Source organism: Podarcis vaucheri (assembly GCF_965113315.1).
Source record: "Podarcis vaucheri genome assembly, chromosome: 9".
Taxonomy (NCBI): domain Eukaryota; kingdom Metazoa; phylum Chordata; class Lepidosauria; order Squamata; family Lacertidae; genus Podarcis; species Podarcis vaucheri.
In genome coordinates this window covers 11,229,771-11,252,041 of record NC_138767.1, presented here as the reverse complement: position 1 = coordinate 11,252,041, position 22,271 = coordinate 11,229,771, and the positions used below count along the sequence as shown (strand labels likewise).

The 22,271-nt window shown below is 45.7% G+C and overlaps 1 protein-coding gene across 2 annotated transcripts; it reads left to right on the top strand.

The window, feature by feature from the left end:
- The first annotated feature begins 765 nt into the window (after nucleotides 1-765).
- LOC309540107 (16 kDa beta-galactoside-binding lectin-like) lies at nucleotides 766-15,018 on the top strand. 2 transcript variants are annotated; one of them, XM_082236796.1, is made up of 6 exons: nucleotides 766-890; nucleotides 9,840-10,023; nucleotides 11,093-11,149; nucleotides 11,237-11,316; nucleotides 12,973-13,156; nucleotides 14,852-15,018. In XM_082236796.1, exons 2-6 carry the CDS (start codon nucleotides 10,015-10,017, stop codon nucleotides 14,996-14,998), a joined length of 477 nt encoding a protein of 158 aa, XP_082092922.1. In that variant the 5' UTR covers nucleotides 766-890; nucleotides 9,840-10,014; the 3' UTR covers nucleotides 14,999-15,018. The 2 variants fall into 2 exon arrangements, with proteins under 2 accessions (XP_082092922.1, XP_082092923.1); XM_082236797.1 differs by having other exon boundaries at nucleotides 779-930.
- Nucleotides 15,019-22,271: the final 7,253 nt, after the last annotated feature.

Below are 22,271 nucleotides of genomic sequence, written 5' to 3'. Positions count from 1 at the left end.
TCTGTTTTGAGTGTTACGCTGTGGTCAATGGCAGAGCTTCATGCTCTGGCACCAGGGGGCAGAGAGCAGGCGGGGGCAGGGTTGGCACGCATCCTGGGGGAGTGGCGCGCTGCCTGCGGGGGCGTGGCGCCCAGCGCGGGCAGGGGGGGCAGCTGCAATGGCACCCCACCAGGATCGCGCTGCCAGGGGTGGTACGCTCCCCCCGCACTCCTCTTCCTCCTCCAGTGGCTGTGGTCTATCTGTTTTTGCTATTTATTTTGTGGTTTTGTTTTTAAGGCTTTTTTGTTTTGTTTCTGTGACACTGTGGAACCCAGTTCAGCTACTGATTGATCATAGCTGTCAACATTTCCCTCTCTTTAAGGGAAATTCCCTTATTCCGAATAGGATTCCTCGCAAGAAAAGGGAAAAGTTGAGAACTATGTGATTGATTGATTGATTGATTGATTGTGTGACTGCAGTCGATTGTTTTATTGCTTTCATTTTATGGATCAATGGTCTTGTTAGATAGTAAAATTCATGTTAAATTGATGTTTTAGGGGTTGTTTTTTAAAAGTCTGGAATGGATTCATCCATTTTGCATTACTTCCTATGGGAAAGCGCTCCTTGGTTTTGGAACGCTTTGGTTTTGGAATGGAATTCCAGAATGGATTAAGTTTGAGAACCAAGGTACCTCTGTATATAGAAAGCAACCACCCTCTCACATGAGGACTTGGGAAGCTCCGGGCTGGGCCTGATGTGGCCGATGACATCACAATGAAAACAAACTACCACCAAAGAAAACACCAAATGGAATGGCTCCTCTCTTCCTCTCCCGCAATTGCAGGGATGGAGAACCTTTTTCCGACTGAAGAACACATACTGAGCAACCTTCCGAAGACCTCCTGCTGGTGGTAGGCGGGGCCAGAGGCAAAAGTGGGCGGAGCCACAAATGTGAATTTTACCTTTGTACGGTACGCTAGTTTCTACCTGCACTCAGGCAGTCCTCTCTGCCCTCCATCCAGACAATAATAAAATAGTAGAATTGTAGAGTTCAAAGGGACCTCAAGGGTCATCTAGTCGAACCCCTGAAATGCAGGAATCTCAGCTAAAGCAAGAGGTATTTTTTAAAAAAATACTTTTCAAATTTATACATTTCATTAATTTTACAATCCATTTAACAATTTGACTTCCTTCCCCCTCTTTCTGTGGTTCCTTCAGTTTATTTTTTCATATCTGTCTTGGGTCTCCCGCTGTTTTCAGACTACAGTTCCCATCATCCCTGACCACTGATCTTGCTAGCGTAGAACAATCTGGGGGCCTCCAGATGTTTAGAACATGCTGTCTGCAGCTGATGTGAGTTGTAGTCCAAATCGTTGACCTAGGTCTGCTGTTGTAATGTAGTCTGACCAACCTAGAAAGCTTCTCCTTTAATGATAGCTGCCAATCTCCTACCAATTCCCACATTTCATATGGGGACAGATAAACTTTTCCCTGCAATTATCTTTTAAAATTTTTTTATTGATTTTAACATATAAATTATAAAATGTACCACAAAACTTATCACTTATACAATATTTTTAGACTTCCATCAGCACCTCTGATGATCCACCATTTTAACCTTATGAGGAACGGCTAAGGGAGCTGGGCATGTTTAGTCTGGAGAAGAGGAGGTTAAGGGGTGATATGATAGGCATGTTCAAATATATAAAAGGATGTCACATAGAGGAGGGAGAAAGGTTGTTTTCTGCTGCTCCAGAGGAGCGGACACGGAGCAATGGATCCAAACTACAAGAAAGAAGATTCCACCTAAACATTAGGAAGAACTTCCTGACAGTAAGAGCTGTTCGACAGTGGAATTTGCTGCCAAGGAGTGTGGTGGAGTCTCCTACTTTGGAGGTCCTTAAGCAGAGGCTTGACAACCATATGTCAGGAGTGCTCTGATGGTCTTTCCTGCTTGGCAGGGGGTTGGACTCGATGGCCCTTGTGGTCTCTTCCAACTCTATGATTCTATGAACCACTTCTTATGCATTTCTTAACTTTATATTGCCTTTACATCTCTTAACAGATCATCCTTCCCCTTCTCCAATTTTGCAATACTTCCAATAATACTCCTCACAAAACGTCTTGCAAACCTACAAACGTCATCTGATCTTCACAAATACTTTTCAAGTAGTCCGTAAATTTACTCCAGTCTTCCGTGAATTTATGGTCCTGCCGGTTTCGAATCCTTCCTGTTAGTTTATCTAGTTCTGCATAGTCCATTAACTTCATTCTCCATTCTTCAATCGTCAGTAATTCTTCTTGCTTCCTGCAAGAATTATCAGCTCTATATGCAGCTAGCCAGCCGCAGACCGTGGGGTCTCAAATTTCAGCGGCACCCTGAGCGATGACAAAGTTTGGTGCTCCCCCCACCTCTCGCCTTCCATTCTACGTCATAGTTGTGGTGCCCCCCCTGTTGGGATGCTGTTGGGAGTTGAGGGCAATTGGCAGGCCCCCAGCTGGCTCCAGCCACCGGCCGGCAGCCGGGCGATACTCCGGTTCTCAGGACAGCATCAAAACTGCGACTCAAGCCCCAGAGACCTTTAGAGACTCTGAGCACACAAACCAGCAGAGATAAAACCTCTTTGCAGCAGAAGAGGCGGACAGAGACATGTGTAAGCATTATTTGTTGTTGTTGTTGTTGTTTAGTCATTTAGTCATGTCCGACTCTTCGTGACCCCATGGACCAGAGCACGCCAGGCACTCCTGTCTTCCACTGCCTCCCGCAGTTTGGTCAAACTCATGCTGGTAGCTTCGAGAACACTGTCCAACCATCTCATCCTCTGTCGCCCCCTCCTCCTTGTGCCCTCCATCTTTCCCAACATCAGGGTCTTTTCCAGGGAGCCTTCTCTTCTCATGAGGTGGCCAAAGTATTGGAGCCTCAGCTTCAGGATCTGTCCTTCCAGTGAGCACTCAGGGCTGATTTCCTTCAGAATGGATAGGTTTGATCTTCTTGCAGTCCATGGGACTCTCAAGAGTCTCCTCCAGCACCATAATACAAAAGTATCAATTCTTTTGCGATCAGCCTTCTTTACGGTGGTACGTATTTACAGGCATTTTATTCAGCATAGTTCAGGAACAAAGGAAAACATGTCTGCTTCCCTTCGTCTCCAGCAAAACAGCAGCAATACGAAAGCTATATACAAACGGAAGTTCCCAGCAGATCTGTGCTGGAAGTAAACAGGTATGTGACACACAACAGTCATGCCTGTACCCTTATAAGGTGGAACGGAACTATATCCTAACACCCCCAGGCTCTGCACCCATTGCGACGAAACCAGTTGCACCCCCCTAACTCTGACTCCAAGTTAGCTTCTCTGCCTTGTCAACTCAGTTAGACTGCTCTTTAGACACGGCATAAGTTTTTGGCCAGACAACACGCACATCCCTGAGGCTGGCTGATTTCTGAATCTCTCTGGGCTTTTCTCCAAGTCAAATCCCCCCCCCCCAGCAGGGCCTAGAGAAAATAAAATGTTCATGATCAGAATAATCGTAACTGACAGAACTTATTAAGAAAAATGCGAGTCTCTGCTCCCTAGGATTTCTCTCCCTCCTATCAGGCTTTGGAAAATAAAATAATAATCATTTTAGCAATATTGACAGTCATGAATTGCGACAACAGCGCGGTTCCATGTCTCAGACCTCTCAAAAGAATCCAAAGGCATCGGCCAGCATCTGAGCATAACGACTGATCACTGAGTAATTGGGAAAATTTGAGATGAATTGGAGCAGAGAGGAATAGGGAAATGGTTGGCAAACAGATATTTGGGGACTCTTAATTTTAGGGTTCTGGATTCCCATGTTAGGCAAAATCTTCCTGCATTGACCTGCATAATAATAATAATAATAATAATAATAATAATAATAATAATAATAATTTATTATTTATACCCCACCCATCTGGCTAAGTTTCCCCAGCCACTCTGGACGGCTTCCAATCAAATGTTAAAAACAATACAGCATGGTCTCTTCCAACTCTACAATTCTATGATTCTATGAAATGAATGGAGACAGAAGGTAACAATGATTTATGGCAGTGATGGGGAACCTATAACCCTCCAGATATTGCTAGACTACGGCTCCCATCTTCCTTGGCCATTGGCCATGCCTGCTGGGGTTGATGGTATTTGGAGTCCACAAAATCTGGAGGGATTCCCTGCCGCTGCTATAAAGAGGGAGAATATTTTTAGTACCTTTGGGGGCTGGTGATTGTGTTTGACTGCTGCAGAAGACAATAAGAAGTGCTTTGCTGGCCCACACCAAGGTTTACCTAGTTATTTCCATTTATTTAAAATATTTATAATCTGCCTTTCATCACAGAGTGGTACCAAGGCACAATAAAAGGAATTAAAGCCAAGAGATCTCAATAAAACAGATAAAAAGGAGCAAATAAAATCGCATCACCATCAGTGGGACATGTTGTTTACATTCTGACATTTGTCATTGAGAAGTATATTGCCTCTCAACATGGGGGTTCCATCTGTTAGAAATATTTCCATGGTGCAGCCTTCTCAAGGCAGTTCACAAAGAGTTTCCATAAAATCACACCAGCAATTTACTAAATAGCCCCACCTACTGAACAGGTGCAGATAAACGCAAGTACTGTATTGGTACATCAGTCAGACAGAGACTGAAATCAAGTCTTCAAGGTCGTCTTAAAAGGCAGAAGCAAGAGGGGGATGCACAGCTCTTTGGGGAGTGAATAACAAAGGCATGGAGCCACCCAGTGCCGGATTTACGTACAGTGGTACCTTGGGTTAAGAACGTAATTCATTCTGGAGGTCCGTTCTTAACCTGAAACTGTTCTTAACCTGAAGCACTACTTTAGCTAATAGGGCCTTCCGCTGCCGCCGCACCGCTGGAGCACGATTTCTGTTCTCATCCTGAAGCAAAGTTCTTAACCCGAGGTAATATTTCTGGGTTAGCGGAGTCTGTAACCTGAAGCGTCTGTAACCTGAAGCGTATGTAACCCGAGGTACCACTGTATAAGCTAAACAGGCTATAGCTTAGGGCCCCACTCTCTTGCCCCCCCCAAAAAAAAAAATTTAAAGGGGAAAAAACGGGATGTACTGTACATTTCCAAAATACAAGATAAAAAACAAATAAAATAAAACCTACATACAGCAACAGTGTTTTGTGTTGTGTAGGCTCCTATGATGTGAGTAATGGGCTCCACCTGCTAGCCTGCTCCCTAAGATATCATGGGTTTGCTCATTTCTATATATAGGGTGCCTACATTCTGCATGTGCAAATGGCTTTAGAAACCTATTAGGTCCATAAATTACCATATAGCATCTATTCAACACGGAAACAGTGACAATTTGGTGTTGACAAAGGACAGCTGGACATAGAAAGGGCCCCATGACCTTCAGTAGCTTAGGGCCTCATCAAACCTAAATCCGGCCCTGGGGCCACCACAAAAAAGGACCTGGTTCTGATACCTGCATATCTAGCATATCATAATGGCAGGGCATAGCTAGCTTATAGCTAGGAATGGATTTTGACTCTCCATTATTTCCTCTAATGCTATAAGTATATAACACCACACTTGGCAGTGGACCCTGTCCAGCGATTTTTAAATGACCCTGCTCTGGGGCCACTTCGCCAATAAATCAGAAAACAATAGCTTAGACAAAAGTATTGTGAAAAGTTAATGCTTACAGCAGTATGTCTCTGCTGCTATCAGGCCTCATGCAAATACTCTTTACCTGTCTGACAGCATCCACTTATTCTCAGTCTTTCCTGGAAGTAAATCCTCCCCTGACTTCAGCGATTCTTATTTCCTCTTAAGTACAGTTAAGACGGCAGCCAAATAACATCCTTTGATGCTCCACGTTTCCAACAAGCTGTATTAACGTGCCAGCTCCTTTCCTTGACAGCACAGCTTGCAAAATCGAGAAATTATATCAATGGAAAGATTCAAAGTGACAACCAGCCGCCTGATGTGATGCCACCAGCCTCAGATGGAAACAGGGGTCTTGATTCTGCCGTGAGCGTCTCTTCGTTCCCTTCAGCTGCTCACACAATTAATAACAGGGACAGACATTTCAATGAATAAACAGAAGGGATTTGGTCTGTGCAATTAAAAGGAAGTTCGGCAGAACTCTGCAGAGCTTTTATTGATATATATAATCATAATAACCATAATTACCTTTTGTTGAGGGTGAAAGAGCGCAAAATATGGTCTGAAGCTCAACATCAAAAAAACGAAGATCATGGCCACTGGGCCCATCACTTCCTGGCAAATAGAAAAGGGGAAGAAATGGAGGCAGTGAGAGATTTTACTTTCTTGGGCTCCATGATCACTGCAGATGGTGACAGCAGCCACGAAATTAAAAGACGTCTGCTTCTTGGGAGAAAAGCAATGACAAACCTTGACAGCATCTTAAAAAGTAGAGACATCACCTTGCCAACAAAGGTCCGTATAGTAAAAGCTATGGTTTTCCCAGTAGTGATGTATGGAAGTGAGAGCTGGACCATAAAGAAGGCTGATCGCCAAAGAATTTATGCTTTTGAATTGTGGTGCTAGAGGAGACTCTTGAGAGTCCCATGGACTGCAAGAAGATCCAACCAATCCATTCTGAAGGAAATCAGCCCTGAGTGCTCACTGGAAGGACAGATCCTGAAGCTGAAGCTCCAATCCTTTGGCCACCTCATGAGAAAAGACCCTGATGTTGGGAAAGATGGAGGGCACAAGGAGAAGGGGACGACAGAGGACGAGATGGTTGGACAGTGTTCTCGAAGCTACCAGCATGAGTTTGACCAAACTGCGGGAGGCGGTGGAAGACAGGAGTGCCTGGCATGCTCTGGTCCATGGGGTCACCAAGTGTCAGACACGACTAAACAACAACAACAACAACAATAACCATAATATTATTTCAATCCTGCCTTTTCTTCAGACAGCTTACAGCTAAAAATACAAAAACACAGGGCTTGAGTTTGATCTGCGTCTGTCCCTGTTTCAGCAGAACATTATAGGTAGCCAAATTTGTGCGGGGGAGGTTTCTGTCCCCAAAGGGCTAATCCAAAGGAATAATTCACCTGTTCATCTTTGAGGGAATTGCATAGGAATGCTTTTCTCCTTTGCAGAATTGGAACAGCTAGTCACTTTGTGAATGCATATGCAAGCAACAAAATCACAAACAAATGTTTACCGGGCAAGGACACTTGTGACTCTACTCTTAGGAAACTGTCCGGACGTGTCTTTAAAAATGCCTTGAACTATATGAATGAGTAGGCGAAGGTTTCCAAAGCAGGGAGATAAGCCATTTTGACCTCCCGGTTGCTGCATTTAACAGCTTCTGTTAAAGGCACAGCCGCAGAACCTGATTGGAAAAACTGGCAGCTCCAGAATCTGCAACAGCTGATGCAACAGCACCCCACGAGGGCAGAGGGATTTTTAATGGTCTCTGCAAGTCTTTGAAGATGCCTTTCAAGCTGATTCACATTGCTGCAAGATTGCTGCTGACACTTTTTTTTTGCTGCTGCCTCTTGCACTGGGCCTCTGTAAAGAGTCTGTCTCCAACTATGAGGAGAAATTAATGGACCTGTCAACAATGTCGATTAATTACAATGCGCACCCCTCCCCAGCATTGGGCCAACATTAGATGCAACCCAATATTATCTCCCCTCCAAAACAATCTGTATATATAGAAATGTTGTATTTATGAACTTTATATTTTTAAAATATTATGCCACAATGTACTTGTTCAAAGGAAGCCTGGTTAGAGTCATGTCAGGCTGGGACAGGTGACAATCCAGTCACCTCAGCCACAATCCAGTCTTTATTCTCCAGCCCATGGGTAGGCAAACTAAGTCCTGGTGGCCAGATCCAGCCCAATTGCCTTCTCAATCTGCCCCACGGACTCATGTTTTTACATGAGTAGAATGTGTGCTTTTATTTAAAATGCATCTCTGGGTTATTTGTGGGGCATATATTTCCCCCTTCAAAATATAGTCCGGCCACCCACAAGGTCTGAGGGACAGTGGACCGGCCCCCTGCTGAAAAAAATTGCTGACCCCTGCTCCAGCCCTTCCACACTGAAGACCAATAAAAGTATTTTAACAGGGTGTTTCCCAAACGTGGGTCTCCAGCTGTTTTCAGACTCCAGTTCTCATCACCCCTAACCATTGGTCCTGCTAGCTAGGGATGATGGGAGTTGTAGTCCAAAAAAACAGCTGGAGGCCCAGGTTTGGGAGACCCTGCTCTAACTCCTCCTTTTCCATTGGCTCAGTTGCTTGCTGGCCTAATGTTGTGATGTGAATGAGAGGAAACCATGTACGCCATCCTGGGTTTCTTGGAGGAAGAGTCAGGGCAAAGATGTCCTCTCCAGACGTTTTGGACTACAGCTATCATCACCCCAACCTGCACAGGTGAGGGCTAATCCTGATGGGAGCTGGGGCCGCCAAAGCATCTGGAGGGTACCAGGTGAATGAAGGGCAGCAGGAAGACATAGCACCAGCCATGGGGGAACTCCCCCCCCCCATTTTCCTTTGCATGAGATTTTTCTTTCAATGCTGTTCTTTCAGTGCTGGTGATATCAAATTAGAAATCAATTTTTCTGTACATGCTATAGTTATCTTTCAGTTTACGACTTTTGCTGATATGTCATATTTACACTTGGGATAAGTGCACACTGACACGTTGATCTACCCTAACCACATGGTAATTATTGTATTGCAAACTTATTTTTTTCTTAATTTTTACAGTTTTTTAAACCTAAATATTTGTATTTTTTAGATGGACCATGGCTTCTTCAAGTAGACAAAAATGTGTCTCTAGCATGGAGTACTGTGTCCAGTTCTGGGCACCACAATTCAAGAAGGACACTGACAAACTGGAACGTGTCCAGAGGAGGGCAACCAAAATGGTCAAAGGCCTGGAAACGATGCCTTATGAGGAACGGCTAAGGGAGCTGGGCATGTTTAGCCTGGAGAAGAGGAGGTTAAGGGGTGATATGATAGCCATGTTCAAATATATCAAAGGATGTCACATTGAGGAGGGAGAAAGGTTGTTTTCTGCTGCTCCAGAGAAGCGGACACGGAGCAATGGATCCACACTACAAGAAAGAAGATTCCAGCTAAACATTAGGAAGAACTTCCTGACAGTAAGAGCTGTTTGACAGTGGAATTTGCTGCCAAGGAGTGTGGTGGAGTCTCCTACTTTGGAGGTCTTTAAGCAGAGGCTTGACAACCATATGTCAGGAGTGCTCTGATGGTGTTTCCTGCTTGGCAGGGGGTTGGACTCGATGGCCCTTGTGGTCTCTTCCAACTCTATGATTCTATGATTCTATGTACCGGTACACGAAAATCGATTTCAGATTTGAATGTATATCAGCATTGAAAGAACATATAAGAACAGTTGAAAAATCTCATGCAAAAGAAAATGGATTTTTTTTTTTGTTCCCCAGTATACTGCGTATCCCAAGGCAATACATTTTTTTGCATACCTCCAACTGTACATAGATATACATGTCATTTTCAATGCTATACATGTCATGTTTAGTGCTTTATAAGTCACTTACATTTATACTCATATTGTACTACTTTGGCTATGTGTTTAATAAAATATTGAATTCTTGCATTATGAAAAACGAAGATTATGGTGAAAGGTGAAAAACATGAATTGCAAAAAAACTAGAGCTTACAGAACAAAACCAACTTCAGATATGAAATCAGCACATCGAAATTAGGTTACAACAACTGCAGGTGTCAATGCAACAAAAAATTTGTTCCCCATTGTAATCACTGTTCTCCTGCATTCAAAGGAGGCCAGCTGTGTTGCTTGTTGACCCTGATTTTCCTCCTCCTTGCATTTCTAGAGAGCTCCAGTCACAGCAGACCCTTTTTGTCAGGTGGTGCATTTCCCCCCAGCTACTTAAAGGCACCATGGGGCACTTTCTTTTTGCAAGGTAGCAGGCTGGTACTTCTTTTGCTGAGGCACAGAACTGAGACTGGAAGGGAGAAGGCGTCGCTGGACCCGAGCGAGATTGCATCATGGACCCCGTGAGTCCTCTTTACTGTTACTCTTAGATTATTGATCTTGAGATTGTTTTACAATCAGCAGGACCCAAACAAGGCCAGAAACTTATAAGCATCAATAGGTCTCTTTGGGAAGCGGTGTATCAGCTAGGAAAAAACACATTTTGTATGTGTCGCTATTGCATGCCTGACTTCTATCTTTTTCTCTTGCTTTGGGGCTCTTGAAAATCTATTCTTGGTGCATTGTTAGTAGGGCTGTCCTCTGTTGTTGTTGATGTTGGTGTGCTATCCATACAGTTGTGCTTTCTAGCATAAAGGGGACTGGTCTCTGCCCTGCAGAGCTTACAATCAAACGTCTACCTGTGGGAGAGATAAGTGTAATTTAGGAGGCGGATGTATGCCGATGCAGTTCAGCATACTCAAAAAGTCTTTCTAGAAGGCGTGGGCGTTGAGGCTTCACAGAAAAGGCAAGATTTGAAGAGGGCTTGGAAATGTGTGTTTGAGAAAAAAAAAATCTCCAAATGAATCTGAACTTCAATGTCTAAAATCCCTGGTAGAGGACAAGGATCCTGAGATCACGTTAAGGGTGGCCAAATTCTCTGCGATTGCCATAAAACCTAAGGAACAAGCTGTGCTGTTATAATGATTAAGGTTTTAAATGATAATTTTAGGTTATATGTTAGTGATTAAGTTTTAATTTATATATATATTTAACTGTTCCTATATCTGTATTGTCCCTGTTATACCTCATTGCAAATTCAAATGTACCCCTAACGTGTTTGATGATTTCCTTGATATTGTATGTGGGCTGGAACTGGTCTGTGACCGAAATAATAAAATTCGTTCATTCATGTGTTTGAGTGAGTATGCAAAAAATAATAATCTGTGGTTTGTTTACAGCGTCTTTAGGCTTCCCTATAAGAATTAGTGAAGGCAGCACTTTTAATTGGAGGTTGCTACTGGGAATAACATGGCAGGAGGGAGGAGTAATTGCTTGCTATGTGGGACTAGCAAGCTGCTGTAGCAAATGAAATTCTCCATGCTTCTGCCTATTGATTTATTGGCGACTCTTTCCTCTTATCCTGTCCCATAGGTATTAGGAAGTGCCCTCATTGATCCATGGACCCGGTTTCACGACAAGCCAATGAATGTAAGAGCCTTCACTTTCTTGCTTCTTTCCCTCCTAAATCTCACCATTCCACCATCGCAGCTGAAGACGTGTTTCCCTCTTCCCTAGGGGCTGGTTGCAACGGATTTTGTTCTTATGCATGGAGACACTGTCCAAGTGAAAGGGAGGATCTCGTCGGATGCCAAAGAGTAAGTTGAGAAGGAGGAAAGCGTCTTGACTCTTGTTGTGCATTCATATTACTGCTTTGGAGTACAGAGAAGTTGCTATCTCACCTGCTTGCCCCCCAAGCTGTTCATATCAGCACATGGCTTCAGTTAGTATAATAGGTAAAGGTAAAGGGACCCTTGACCATTAGGTCCAGTCATGGCCGACTCTGGGGTTGTGGCGCTCATCTCACTTAATTGGCCGAGGGAGCCAGTGTACAGCTTCCGGGTCATGTGGCCAGCATGACTAAGCCGCTTCTGGAGAACCAGAGCAGCGCACGGAAACGCCATTTACCTTCCCGCCGGAGTGGTACCTATTTATCTACTTGCACTTTTGACGTGCTTTCAGACTGCTAGATTGGCAGAGCAGGGACCGAGCAACGGGAGCTCACCCCGTCGCGGGGATTCGAACCGCCGACCTTCTGATCGGCAAGTTCTAGGCTCTGTGGTTTAACCCACAGTGCCAGGATGGAGTGTGGAGAATCCTATATTTCACACTTTGTGACTCCTGTTGCACGACAGGGCTCTCCAATCTCTGATCTGCGACTTCATTCAGGTGGCCCTCAGCCTGTCTGTAACAACGCAATTCAAAATCCTACAGCACCTGTTGCAGCACATTACAACACGCAGAAAAAAAACCACTAAGTTCTCTATGCGGACCTGTGGTGATTTTCAAGTGACCCATGGGGAGAGGGGAAATGTTGGGGTACCACTGAGTTCAGGCACTTAAGAGCCATGGGGGAAGGAAGCAGATTTGGGGGTCTGTCCTGCCACCCCAACAGTCTATATCAGGGTTTCCAAAATTTGGGTCTCCAGCTGTTTTTGGACTCCCATCATCCCTAGCTAGCAGGACCCAGTGGTCATGGGTGATAACTGTAGTCCAAAAACAGCTGGAGAACCAATTTTTGAAACCCCGGTCTATATGCCACTCTAGGTTGCTAATTCCTGTGTTATTCTCAGCACCATGAGCGCCAGAAGCATGCTTTAGTTTTATTTCTTTTTAAAGCTACTGTTCTCATGATGATAATAATAATAATAATTAATAATAATTTATTATTTATACCCCGCCCATCTGGCTGGGCTTCCCCAGCCACTCTGGGCAGCTTCCAAAAAAATATTAAAATACTGTAATACATCAAACATTAAAAGCTTCCCTAAACAGTGCTGCCTTCAGATGTCTTCTAAGTCTGGTAGTTGTTCTTCTCTTTGACATCTGGTGGGAGGGCGTTCTACAGGGCAGGCGCCATTACCGAGAAGGCCCTCTGCCTGGTTCCCTGTAACTTGGCTTCTCGCAGTGAGGGAACTGCCAGAAGGCCCTCGGCGCTGGACCTCAGTGTCCGGGCTGGACGATGGGGGTGGAGACGCTCCTTCAGATATACTGGACCGAGGCCGTTTAGGGCTTTAAAGGTCAGCACCAACACTTTGAATTGTGCTCGGAAACGTACTGGTAGCCAATGTAAGTCTTTCAAGATCGGTGTTATATGGTGTCGATACCTAAATACAGCACTAAATGTTCTCACTGTTTGGCATACAGGTAAGATGCCCAGGAGAGGGGCTGCATAGTTGTTGTTTGTTTATACAGAAGTCCAGGAAGCCTTAACCTCCATGCTCTTGTTTTCCATAACTTCCATCCTCTTCAAGTTTTGTCGTGAATCTGGGCCGTGATCGCGACAACCTCGTTCTTCACTTCAACCCCCGCTTTGACTACCAGACGGACGAGAACACCATTTTGAACACCATCGTGTGCAACTCCTTGCAGGACAGCGTATGGGGGAAAGAACAGAGAATCACCGATTTCCCTTTCGAACAAGGTGCCAAAGTTCAGGTGAGGGTGTGGCAGTCTTATCCAAGGTCCGTGTGCGAATGGAGCAGGCAGGGGAGTGGCTCCTCTGCAGAGGACATGAGTTACGAAGCCTGCAGCCTTCATGCCAGGGCCTTCTCGGTAGTGGCACCCGCCCTGTGGAATGCCCTCCCACCAGATGTCAAAGAGAACAACAACTACCAGACTTTTAGAAGACATCTGAAGGCAGCCCTGTTTAGGGAAGCTTTTAACGTTTGATGCATTACTGTATTTTAATATTTTGTTGAAAGCCGCCCAGAGTGGCTGGGGAAGCCCAGCCAGATGGGCAGGGTATAAATAATAAATTATTATTATTATTATTGTACTCCTATTGACCCCAGCCAGTATGGCCAATGGTCAGGCATGGGAGCAATACCTGAACATCTGGAAGACCCCGGTATCTTTTCCTTAGAGCAGGCACCCCCAACTCAGCCCCCCAGATGTTTTGGGACTACAACTCCCATCATCCCTAGCTAGCAGGACCAGTGGTCAGGGATGATGGGAACTGTAGTCCCAAAACATCTGGAGGGCCGAGTTTGGGGCTACCTGCCTTAGAGGGTGTGGAAGGAAGACCTTCCTCCTTTCAAAAATGCAGTTTATATGTGTAGAACTGGAATGCAGGTGTCTGAAGACTGGCTTGACTGAATAAGACTTCTGTGCTTTTATTTTTTAAAAAAATATGTGCACAGGCCAGCTCACCTTTGCCTATAAAAAACTAGCATGTAAGGATTCTAGCCTGGCCTTCCCTGAGGAGCTAGTTTTCTGCACACAGGTTCTTTCCCTCCTGTGATTCTATCTCTAGCTCTGCATTCTGTACCAGCTCCACTCCAAGCTTGGAGGAGGCCCTGCAAAATAAAAAATATAGATGGAGGTGATTTTTATGTAAATTATGCGTCTTCAGTACAAATGAGCAACTTTGTCTTAATTCTGGGTGTATATCAGTTTGCATCTGGCCTGAGCAAACACTGTAGCTGCAGTGAGGCTGCTCATTGGGAGAATTCTGTGTGCAAAATGCAAGGCTGGTACAGTGGCTTGGGCGATACCTTCTATTGTTCTAATAGAATTGTAGAGTTGGAAGGGAGATCTAGTCCAACCCCCTACAATACAGGAATCTTTGTGTAACATTTTGTGTAGCGAGCATTTTCACAAGTTTAAACATTAATATGGTACACCCCTCTCCCCATCTTATCCTGCTTGTAACATGAGGGATTAAGTCCAGGGATCAGGAAACTTTTTCAGAAGGGGGCCGGTCTACTGTCCCTCAGACCTTGTGGGGGGCTGGACTATATTTTTTTTTTTGGGGGGGGGGAATGAACAAATTCCTATGCCCCACAAATAACCCAGAGATGCATTTTAAATAAAAGGACACATTCTACTCATGTAAAAACACGCTGATTCCCGGACCACCAACAGGCTGGATTTAGAAGGCAATTGGGCCAGATCCGGCCCCCGGGCCTCAGTTTGCCTACCCATGGATTAAGACAACTCTGGTCCTTGGACTCTGAAGTGCCTCACTCAGCTGAAATGTAAAGCACTTGGGTGGAAGCAGCCTCAGACAGGAAATGGAAATGCTGAATGCCCAATGTCTATGCAGTAGTTGCCATTCCTTTTAGTCTTTCAGGGCATGTAAAGTGTTTAGCATCCTGGTTTTCTCACAACTCCTCCTCCCGCTTCTTCCAGCTTTCCTTCATTTTTCTTTCTGCGGAGATCAAGGTGAAGCTGGCAGAAGGTCACGAGTTCACCTTCCCCAACCGGCTGGGACTGAAGACCATCAGCTACATCAAGGTGGAAGGAGACTTCAGAATCAGAGCCCTCAAATTTCTCTAATTTCGCCTTGCGTCCCTGTAGTCCTGTAACAAGTCTGAATAAACTCAACTGTTCTTCAAAAACTGCCTGCGTGGTTTTAGTTTGTAACAGTCAGGGGAAATATTTTTGAGTCCAGGAGCCTCGTTCCCTACTGGAGAGCCTTCTGTGGCCCACATGACCATGGTGGGTGGAGCCAGAGGCAAAAGTGGGCGGGGCAACAAATATAAATATTGCCTTTGAACAGTAGGGTATTTTCTAGGTAAATGGACCCCTGACCATTAGGTTCAGTCGTGGCTGACTCTGGGGTTGCGGCACTCATCTCGCTTTATTGGTCGAGGGAGCCAGTGTCATGTGGCCAGCATGAGCTTCCGGGTCATGTGGCCAGCATGACTAAGCCACTTCTGGTGAACCAGAGCAGCGCACGGAAATGCCGTTTACCTTTCCTCTGGAGTGGTGCTTATTTATCTACTTGCACTTTTGACATGCTTTTGAACTGCTAGGTTGGCAGGAGCAGGGATCGAGCAACGGGAAATCACCCCGTTGTGGGGATTCGAACCGTGACCTTCTGATCGGCAAGCCCTAGGCTCTGTGGTTTAACCCACAGCGCCACCCGTGTCCCATAGGGTATTTTCTAGGCACACTCAAAAACCCCACTCACTTCTCCCTCTAGACTGGCCTCTCTCAACCTCTGTGTTATGTACAGTGGTGCCCTGCAAGACGAATGCCCCGCAAGATGAAAAACTCGCTAGACGAAAGGGTTTTGTGGTTTTTGAGCTGCTTCGCAAGACGAATTTCCCTATGGGCTTGCTTCGCAAGACGAAAACGTCTTGTGTTTTTTGCAAGTTTGTTTCCTTTTTCTTAACACCATTAATACAGTTGCGACTTGACTTCGAGGAGCAACTCATAGAACGCAGTGTGGTACCCTTTTTTGAGGTTTTTGGTGATTTTTGAAGCTTTTCCAAAACTTTTCCGACACTGTGCTTTGCAAGACGAAAAATTCGCTAGACGAAAAAACTTGCGGAACGAATTAATTTCGTCTTGCGAGGCACCACTGTACTGAGTTTAATAGGATCCAAACTGAAGCAGACTGATTGGTCCTAGAACAATGCAGCAGTATGATTGGTCAATAGGAACCACCCAATCATGCTGCAGATAGAAGTGAATCCACAACCTGATTGGCCTACAGGAGAATTCCAGAATTAGCCAATCACGTGCAGCCCATTGTGTAAATAATGTATATAAGCAGATACTTCGAGAAGACTTTCATTCTTCCTCCTCACCACTATGAGCTGAATAAAGAGCATGATATCACTTTACGACTCTGGGTATATTTCACTCAGTCCCTGGCTGTTGTTGGGCTGCAAATCCCATCATTCCTAGCTAGCAGAACCAGTGGTCAAGGGTGATGGGAGTTAAGCCAAAGTTAAGAAAGGCTGGTCTAGACTCTAGATGGGTTGTTTTCAACCAGTGTGTTATGGCACCCTGGGGTGCCTTGAATGATGGTCAGGGTGCCATGGGCAACACTGGCCTCTGTCCTTTTTTCCTTCCCTCCCTCCTTGATGCCCTCTCATGTCTCTGCCTCCCGAAGGCTTGCACAGCTGTTTGTTGCAGAAGCTGTGGCTATAAGCTCTGCCTGCAAATGATGCCTCTGGGGCTGGCCAGGGGGTTGCCAGGAGCTGAGGCGGCCTTGGAGCGAGCAAGCAAGTGGGTGAGGGAGCCCAGCCGTCTAGTCCGCCAGCCCTTGCTGTTGGGATCAGACAGACAAAAAGGAGGCAGGCATTGTGCTGGTCTTTTTGTGCTTGCTGTGTGCAAGGCCTGCCTGGGAGCTGAGTGCCCGTTGCTGAAACCTTTCTGCCATGCAGACCTGGCAGCAGCCACTGTCGCCTCCCAAGATAAGGTGCTGGTCTTATGTTCATCTTTGGCCAGTCTCTGTTGGGCCAGTAAGGCTGGGGGCATCCTCTTCCCAGGTCCCTGTGGGGCAAACCTCACTTTGGGGCAGGGGGTGCAGTTCAGAAACCAGGGGTGTGTGGCAGCGACAGCCCAGAGGACTCCCAAAGAGAGGGGAGAAGAGGCTGAGGGAACACTCCACAAGGGAGGGTGTTTGAAAAAGGGTGAGATGCAGGTAAGGGGTGATATAACTCCTGAGCTCCACATAGGTGCCACAGAAAGAATGTAGTTGGTCAAGGGAGCTGTGGACTCAAAAAGGTTGAAAACCTCTGCTCTAGACAAGCAGGTGGCATTGGGCAAGAAAACTTGGAGATGTGAAATCAGAGCAGTGAGGGGTGTGTGGCTAGGAAACCTATTGAGGGCCACACAAAGGAGTCTTGGGGACGACATTTGGCTTTCTGGACTGAGGTTCCCCATGTGTATTTTATAAAAATTGGTACATCCTGCTTTCCTGCATTTGCTGTGGAGAAAAGGGGAAATTCTGGTGCCTGTGTCAAAATGATCTGAAAACCTCTTTTGTTTGGTACCTATTTTGATGGGTTGTCCTGGCTGGCAGTTTAAATCACAGGATTTAAACAGAACAGGAGAGGTGCCCATCCACAAAAGGGTTGCAATCTCAAAGGTGTGATGCACATGTCCATGTTTTGAAGCAAGATCATGGTAATTCTTTGCACATTTGGGACGGGTAAGTAATCTAGGCGGACAAAATCATAAGCAGCCACTTACGAGGAAAGGCCACTGAGGAAGATTTCCTGGGAGTAAAATATATTCAGAAGCCACTTTATATGTGCCGTCCCCTGACCCCTGCTGCAATGACACAGTAGCTGCAGGCATGAGCGAGAGGATGCTATGAGGAACAGTGACATCACCCAAAACAGACACTTTGGGGCCTGAAACTTGAAGAGGTCTAAATGGTCTGCATCCTCGACTGTAATGAAATTAAAAAGTTTTGGAAAAGGATATACAACGAGCTGAAGAAAATGTTCCATCTAACATTTGTTAAAAAACCTGAAGCATTTTTGTTAGGGATTGCAGGAAAAGACCTGCCAAGGAAAGTGAAAAATATCTTTATGTATGTGACAACGGTGGCAAGTGTCTTAATAGCACAAGGATGGAAGAACGAGGAAATCCTGACTAAAGAATTATGGCAAGAGAAACTGATGGACTATGCAGAATTGGCAAAACTGACATACAAACTACGGGACAAGGATAACTGTGACTTTAAAGATGAATGGGAACCTTTTACAAAGTACTTAAAGAAACAACAAAGTGAACTGAACTCCTTGGCAGATTTTGATTAAACAATTACCGGTACAAACTTTTTATTGACAATAGCCAGTCAGATAATAAGGATCTATACAATTGTGTAACATGCAGAGAATAACATTTGTTGATAAACCAGAGAGAGGAGCTGAGGGAAGTCAGGGGGAGAGGGGAGGGGGGGTTACTTTATGGGGAGGGGGAGGGGGAAATGGGGAAGTGATATGTCTTTTTTGATAAAATGTCTTGTTGAAATTCCTAATAAAAAAAATATTTTAAATAAATATATGGTCTGCATCCTCCAGACATGCCTGGAGCTGTTCCGCGACTCTCTGCTTGATTGCCTTGCCCAGGAATGGAATACTGGAGACTGGGCAATAGTTGGCCATAGTGGCCAGGTCCAAAGATGGTTTAATAACTGCTTCTTTAAGGGGTTCCAGGAAGATTTCCTTACAGAGGGAAGCGTTCACCACCCCATGGAGCCCGTTGCCCAGCTCTGCCCAGCTAAGCAGCCTGTCTGCATCCTCAGAGGTAATAGAGGATGAGGCTTCCCCAGCTGGTGTGGGAGGAGACATTTCCAAATCTGCCCAGTGCTCAGCTCTGTGGGAATGTTGGCAGGAAGGTAGTGCAGTGTAGTGGTTAGAGTAGTGTCAGACTAGAACTAGCGAGACCCCAGTTCCAAGCCCTAGACATGAATTGCCAGTCAGTGCCTCTCAGCCTAGCTGAGCTTGCAGAGCTGTCATAAGACTAATGATGGGGAGCCATGCCTGCCACCCTGAGTTTCTTGGAAGGAGAGTGGGCCAGAATGTAATTATTTATAATAACAAAATAATGGTAGGGTGGATGGTTGAAAATATACTCCAGGCAAAGCACATTAGTTCACGGGAGATGCCAAAAGCACAAGCAGCTTTAAATCTATTTTTAAAAATTAAATACAGCAAATATATCTGCCTTCCTGCATGGCTGTCCCAGAACTGATCTACCTCCGTCCAAATGGATACAAAGCAATGTAGGAAGAGTCTACTGCATGGTGCCTTTAAGTATTGTTACCCACTCACCCGCCCACCACCTCGATCTCCAAGCCTTGTGAGATCCAGGGGGACTGTGTTTCCTTTTGGACAAGGAGGCTCAGCGGAGACTGTGGTGTCTTTATGTTATACGGTTTATTTGCACAAACAGTGGTGCCTTGGTTTACAAACTTAATCCATTCCGGAAGTCCGTTCTTAAACCGAAACCGTTCTTAAACTGAGGCGAGCTTTCCCTAATGAGGCCTCCCACAGCCAGTGCCCTTCCACCGTTTGGCTTCCGTTCTTAGACCGAGGTAAAGTTCGCAAACCAAGACACTACTTCTGGTTTTGCAGAGTTCGTAAACCGAATAGTTCGTAAACAGGGCTGTTCTTAAACCAAGGTACCGCTGTATACAGTAGTAGCTTGGTTTGCAACAGTTTAGGATTACAACCATTTTGGATTACAACCACGTCAAACCCTGAAATGTGTGTCCCTTTTTTTGGAATACAACCCAATTTTTTTGGATTACAACCAATTATTTTTTTTGGGAGGCCCCATTGGCGAAAGCACGCCTTGGGTTACAACCTGCTTTGGTTTACAACCGGGATCTCCGGAAAGGATTATGGTTGTAAACCAAGGTATCACTGTATACAACCTGGGTCTAGATGTTGAGGTTGGTCTAGATGGCATTCGCATTCCAAGAAGGTTCTGTTCCTTCCAGTGCTGCCGTCTCAGATTCCAAGAGACCCCAAACATCGTGCCTGACCCTCTGTGCAGCATAAAACAGACAGCCCTCCTTCTCTCTGCCCCCGACCCCAACTTGCAAAATGGATATTTGTCTCCTGTTTGATTACATCATCCAAACTGCCAACCTGAGACTTAGAATCATAGAGTTGGAAGAGACCACAAGGGCCATCGAGTCCAACCCCCTGCCAAGCAGGAAACACCATCAGAGCACTCCTGACATATGGATGTGAAGCCTCTGCTTAAAGACCTCCAAAGTAGGAGACTCCACCACACTTCTTGGCAGCAAATTCCACTGTCGAACAGCTCTTACTGTCAGGAAGTTCTTCCTAATGTTTAGGTGGAATCTTCTTTCTTGTAGTTTGGATCCATTGCTCCGTGTCTGCTTCTCTGGAGCAGCAGAAAACAACCTTTCTCCCTCCTCTATGTGACATCCTTTTATATATTTGAACATGGCTATCATATCACCCCTTAACCTCCTCTTCTCCAGGCTAAACATGCCCAGCTCCCTTAGCCGTTCCTCATAAGGCATCGTTTCCAGGCCTTTGACCATTTTGGTTGCCCTCCTCTGGACACGTTCCAGTTTGTCAGTGTCCTTCTTGAACTCTGGTGCCCAGAACTGGACACAGTACTCCAGGTGAGGTCTGACCAGAGCAGAATACAGTGGCACTGTTACTTCCCTTGATCTAGATGCTATACTCCTATTGATGCAGCCCAGAATTGCATTGGCTTTTTTAGCTGCCGCGTCACACTGTTGGCTCATGTCAAGTTTGTGGTCAACCAAGACTCCTAGATCCTTTTCACATGTACTTCTCCCACTCTGCTCTGGCATTGTGTTTTGCTAAGTACTCGGAGCGCAAGATGGGGCACATAGCCTTGCTGACGGTTTCTCTCCCTCTCTGTTTCACTAGGTCCATGACTTGGCCACTTCAGTAATGACCTCTTGATGGTTCTTCTCAATGGCTCCTCCTCCAGGTGGTCACGGAAAGCTTCCAGCTGAACCCAACAAGCACTGATTCATTCTAGCTTTTATCAGACCCAGGAATTTAGGGGGGAATCTGGCCCCTCACAAACTCACAACAGTGCCAGTGCTAGAACAGGAGCGGCCTGAGTTCGAATCCTCACTCAGCCACCAAGCAGTCCAGGGCTCCATCCATTCCCCACTGAAGACCAATCAAAGCAATGGGCATCTCAGCTCTTTCCTTTCATTGGCTCAGTTGTCGACTGGCCTGCTTTTCTGCTTGTGTGGCATCCAAAATCCAGGTCAAAGGTGGGGGTGGGAGAATGAACAAATGACTGAATGGTTACCAGCCAGGAGGCTGTTGATTTAAATTGCATAAGGCGGTGTTGGCCAACAGTGTGCCCTCCATAGGTTTCAGTCTCCAACTCCCATCAGCCTCACCTGAGCACAGGTGAGGGCTCAGGCTGATGGAAGCCGTATCCTCAAACATCTGGAGGTACTAAAGGTAAAGGTAAAGGGACCCCTGACCATTAGGTCCAGTTGTGGCCGACTCTGGGGTTGCGGCGCTCATCTCGCTTTACTGGCCGAGGGAGCCGGCGTACAGGTTCTGGGTCATGTGGCCAGCAGGACTAAGCCCCTTCTGGCGAACCAGAGCAGCGCACGGAAACACCGTTTACCTTCCTGCTGGAGCAGTACCTATTGATCTACTTGCACTTTGACGTGCTTTCGAAGTGCTAGGTTGGCAGGAGCAGGGACCGAGCAACGGGGGCTCACCCCGTCACGGGGATTCAAACCGCTGACCTTCTGATCGGCAAGCCCTAGACTCTGTGGTTTAACCCACAGTGCTACCCGCGTCCTTTTCTGGAGGTACTAGGCTGCCGTAAAGAAATAGCACCAGCTGTTTGAGCTTATCAGGTGTGTTCCCAGCAGGGTCAGATTTAGGTTTGATGAGGCCCTAAGCTACTGAAGGTAATGGGGCCCTTTATATGTCCAGCTGTCCTTTGTCAACAACAAATTGTCGCTGTTTTTTGTGCTGAATATATGCTATATGGTAATTTATGGACCAAATAGGTATCTAAAACAATTGTATTTGTTTTTTATTTTTTGTTTTGGAAATGTACATCCAGTTTTTCCCCCTTTAAATTGTTAGGCCCCTAAGCTATAGCTTGTTTAGCTCATACGTAAATCCGGCACTGGTTCCCAGTCATCAGAAACAGGCCAGCTGTTTAGCCTATTGGCTCTGATTTTCTTCGCCTTGCATTGCTAGAGAGAGGATCAGACCCTCCACTCACTGCAAACCCCTTTTGTCACGTGATGCAGTTTAAAAGGACCTTGAAACAAGCCTCAGCTATTTAAGGTGTAAGTGGGGCTTCT

Bases quoted from the DNA above. Each gene is read 5' to 3' on its own strand.
- LOC309540107 (XM_082236796.1), top strand. The intron at 11,317-12,972 runs GTAAGTTGAGAA...ATCCTCTTCAAG, and splicing joins ATCTCGTCGGATGCCAAAGA to TTTTGTCGTGAATCTGGGCC. The intron at 13,157-14,851 runs GTGAGGGTGTGG...CGCTTCTTCCAG, and splicing joins AACAAGGTGCCAAAGTTCAG to CTTTCCTTCATTTTTCTTTC.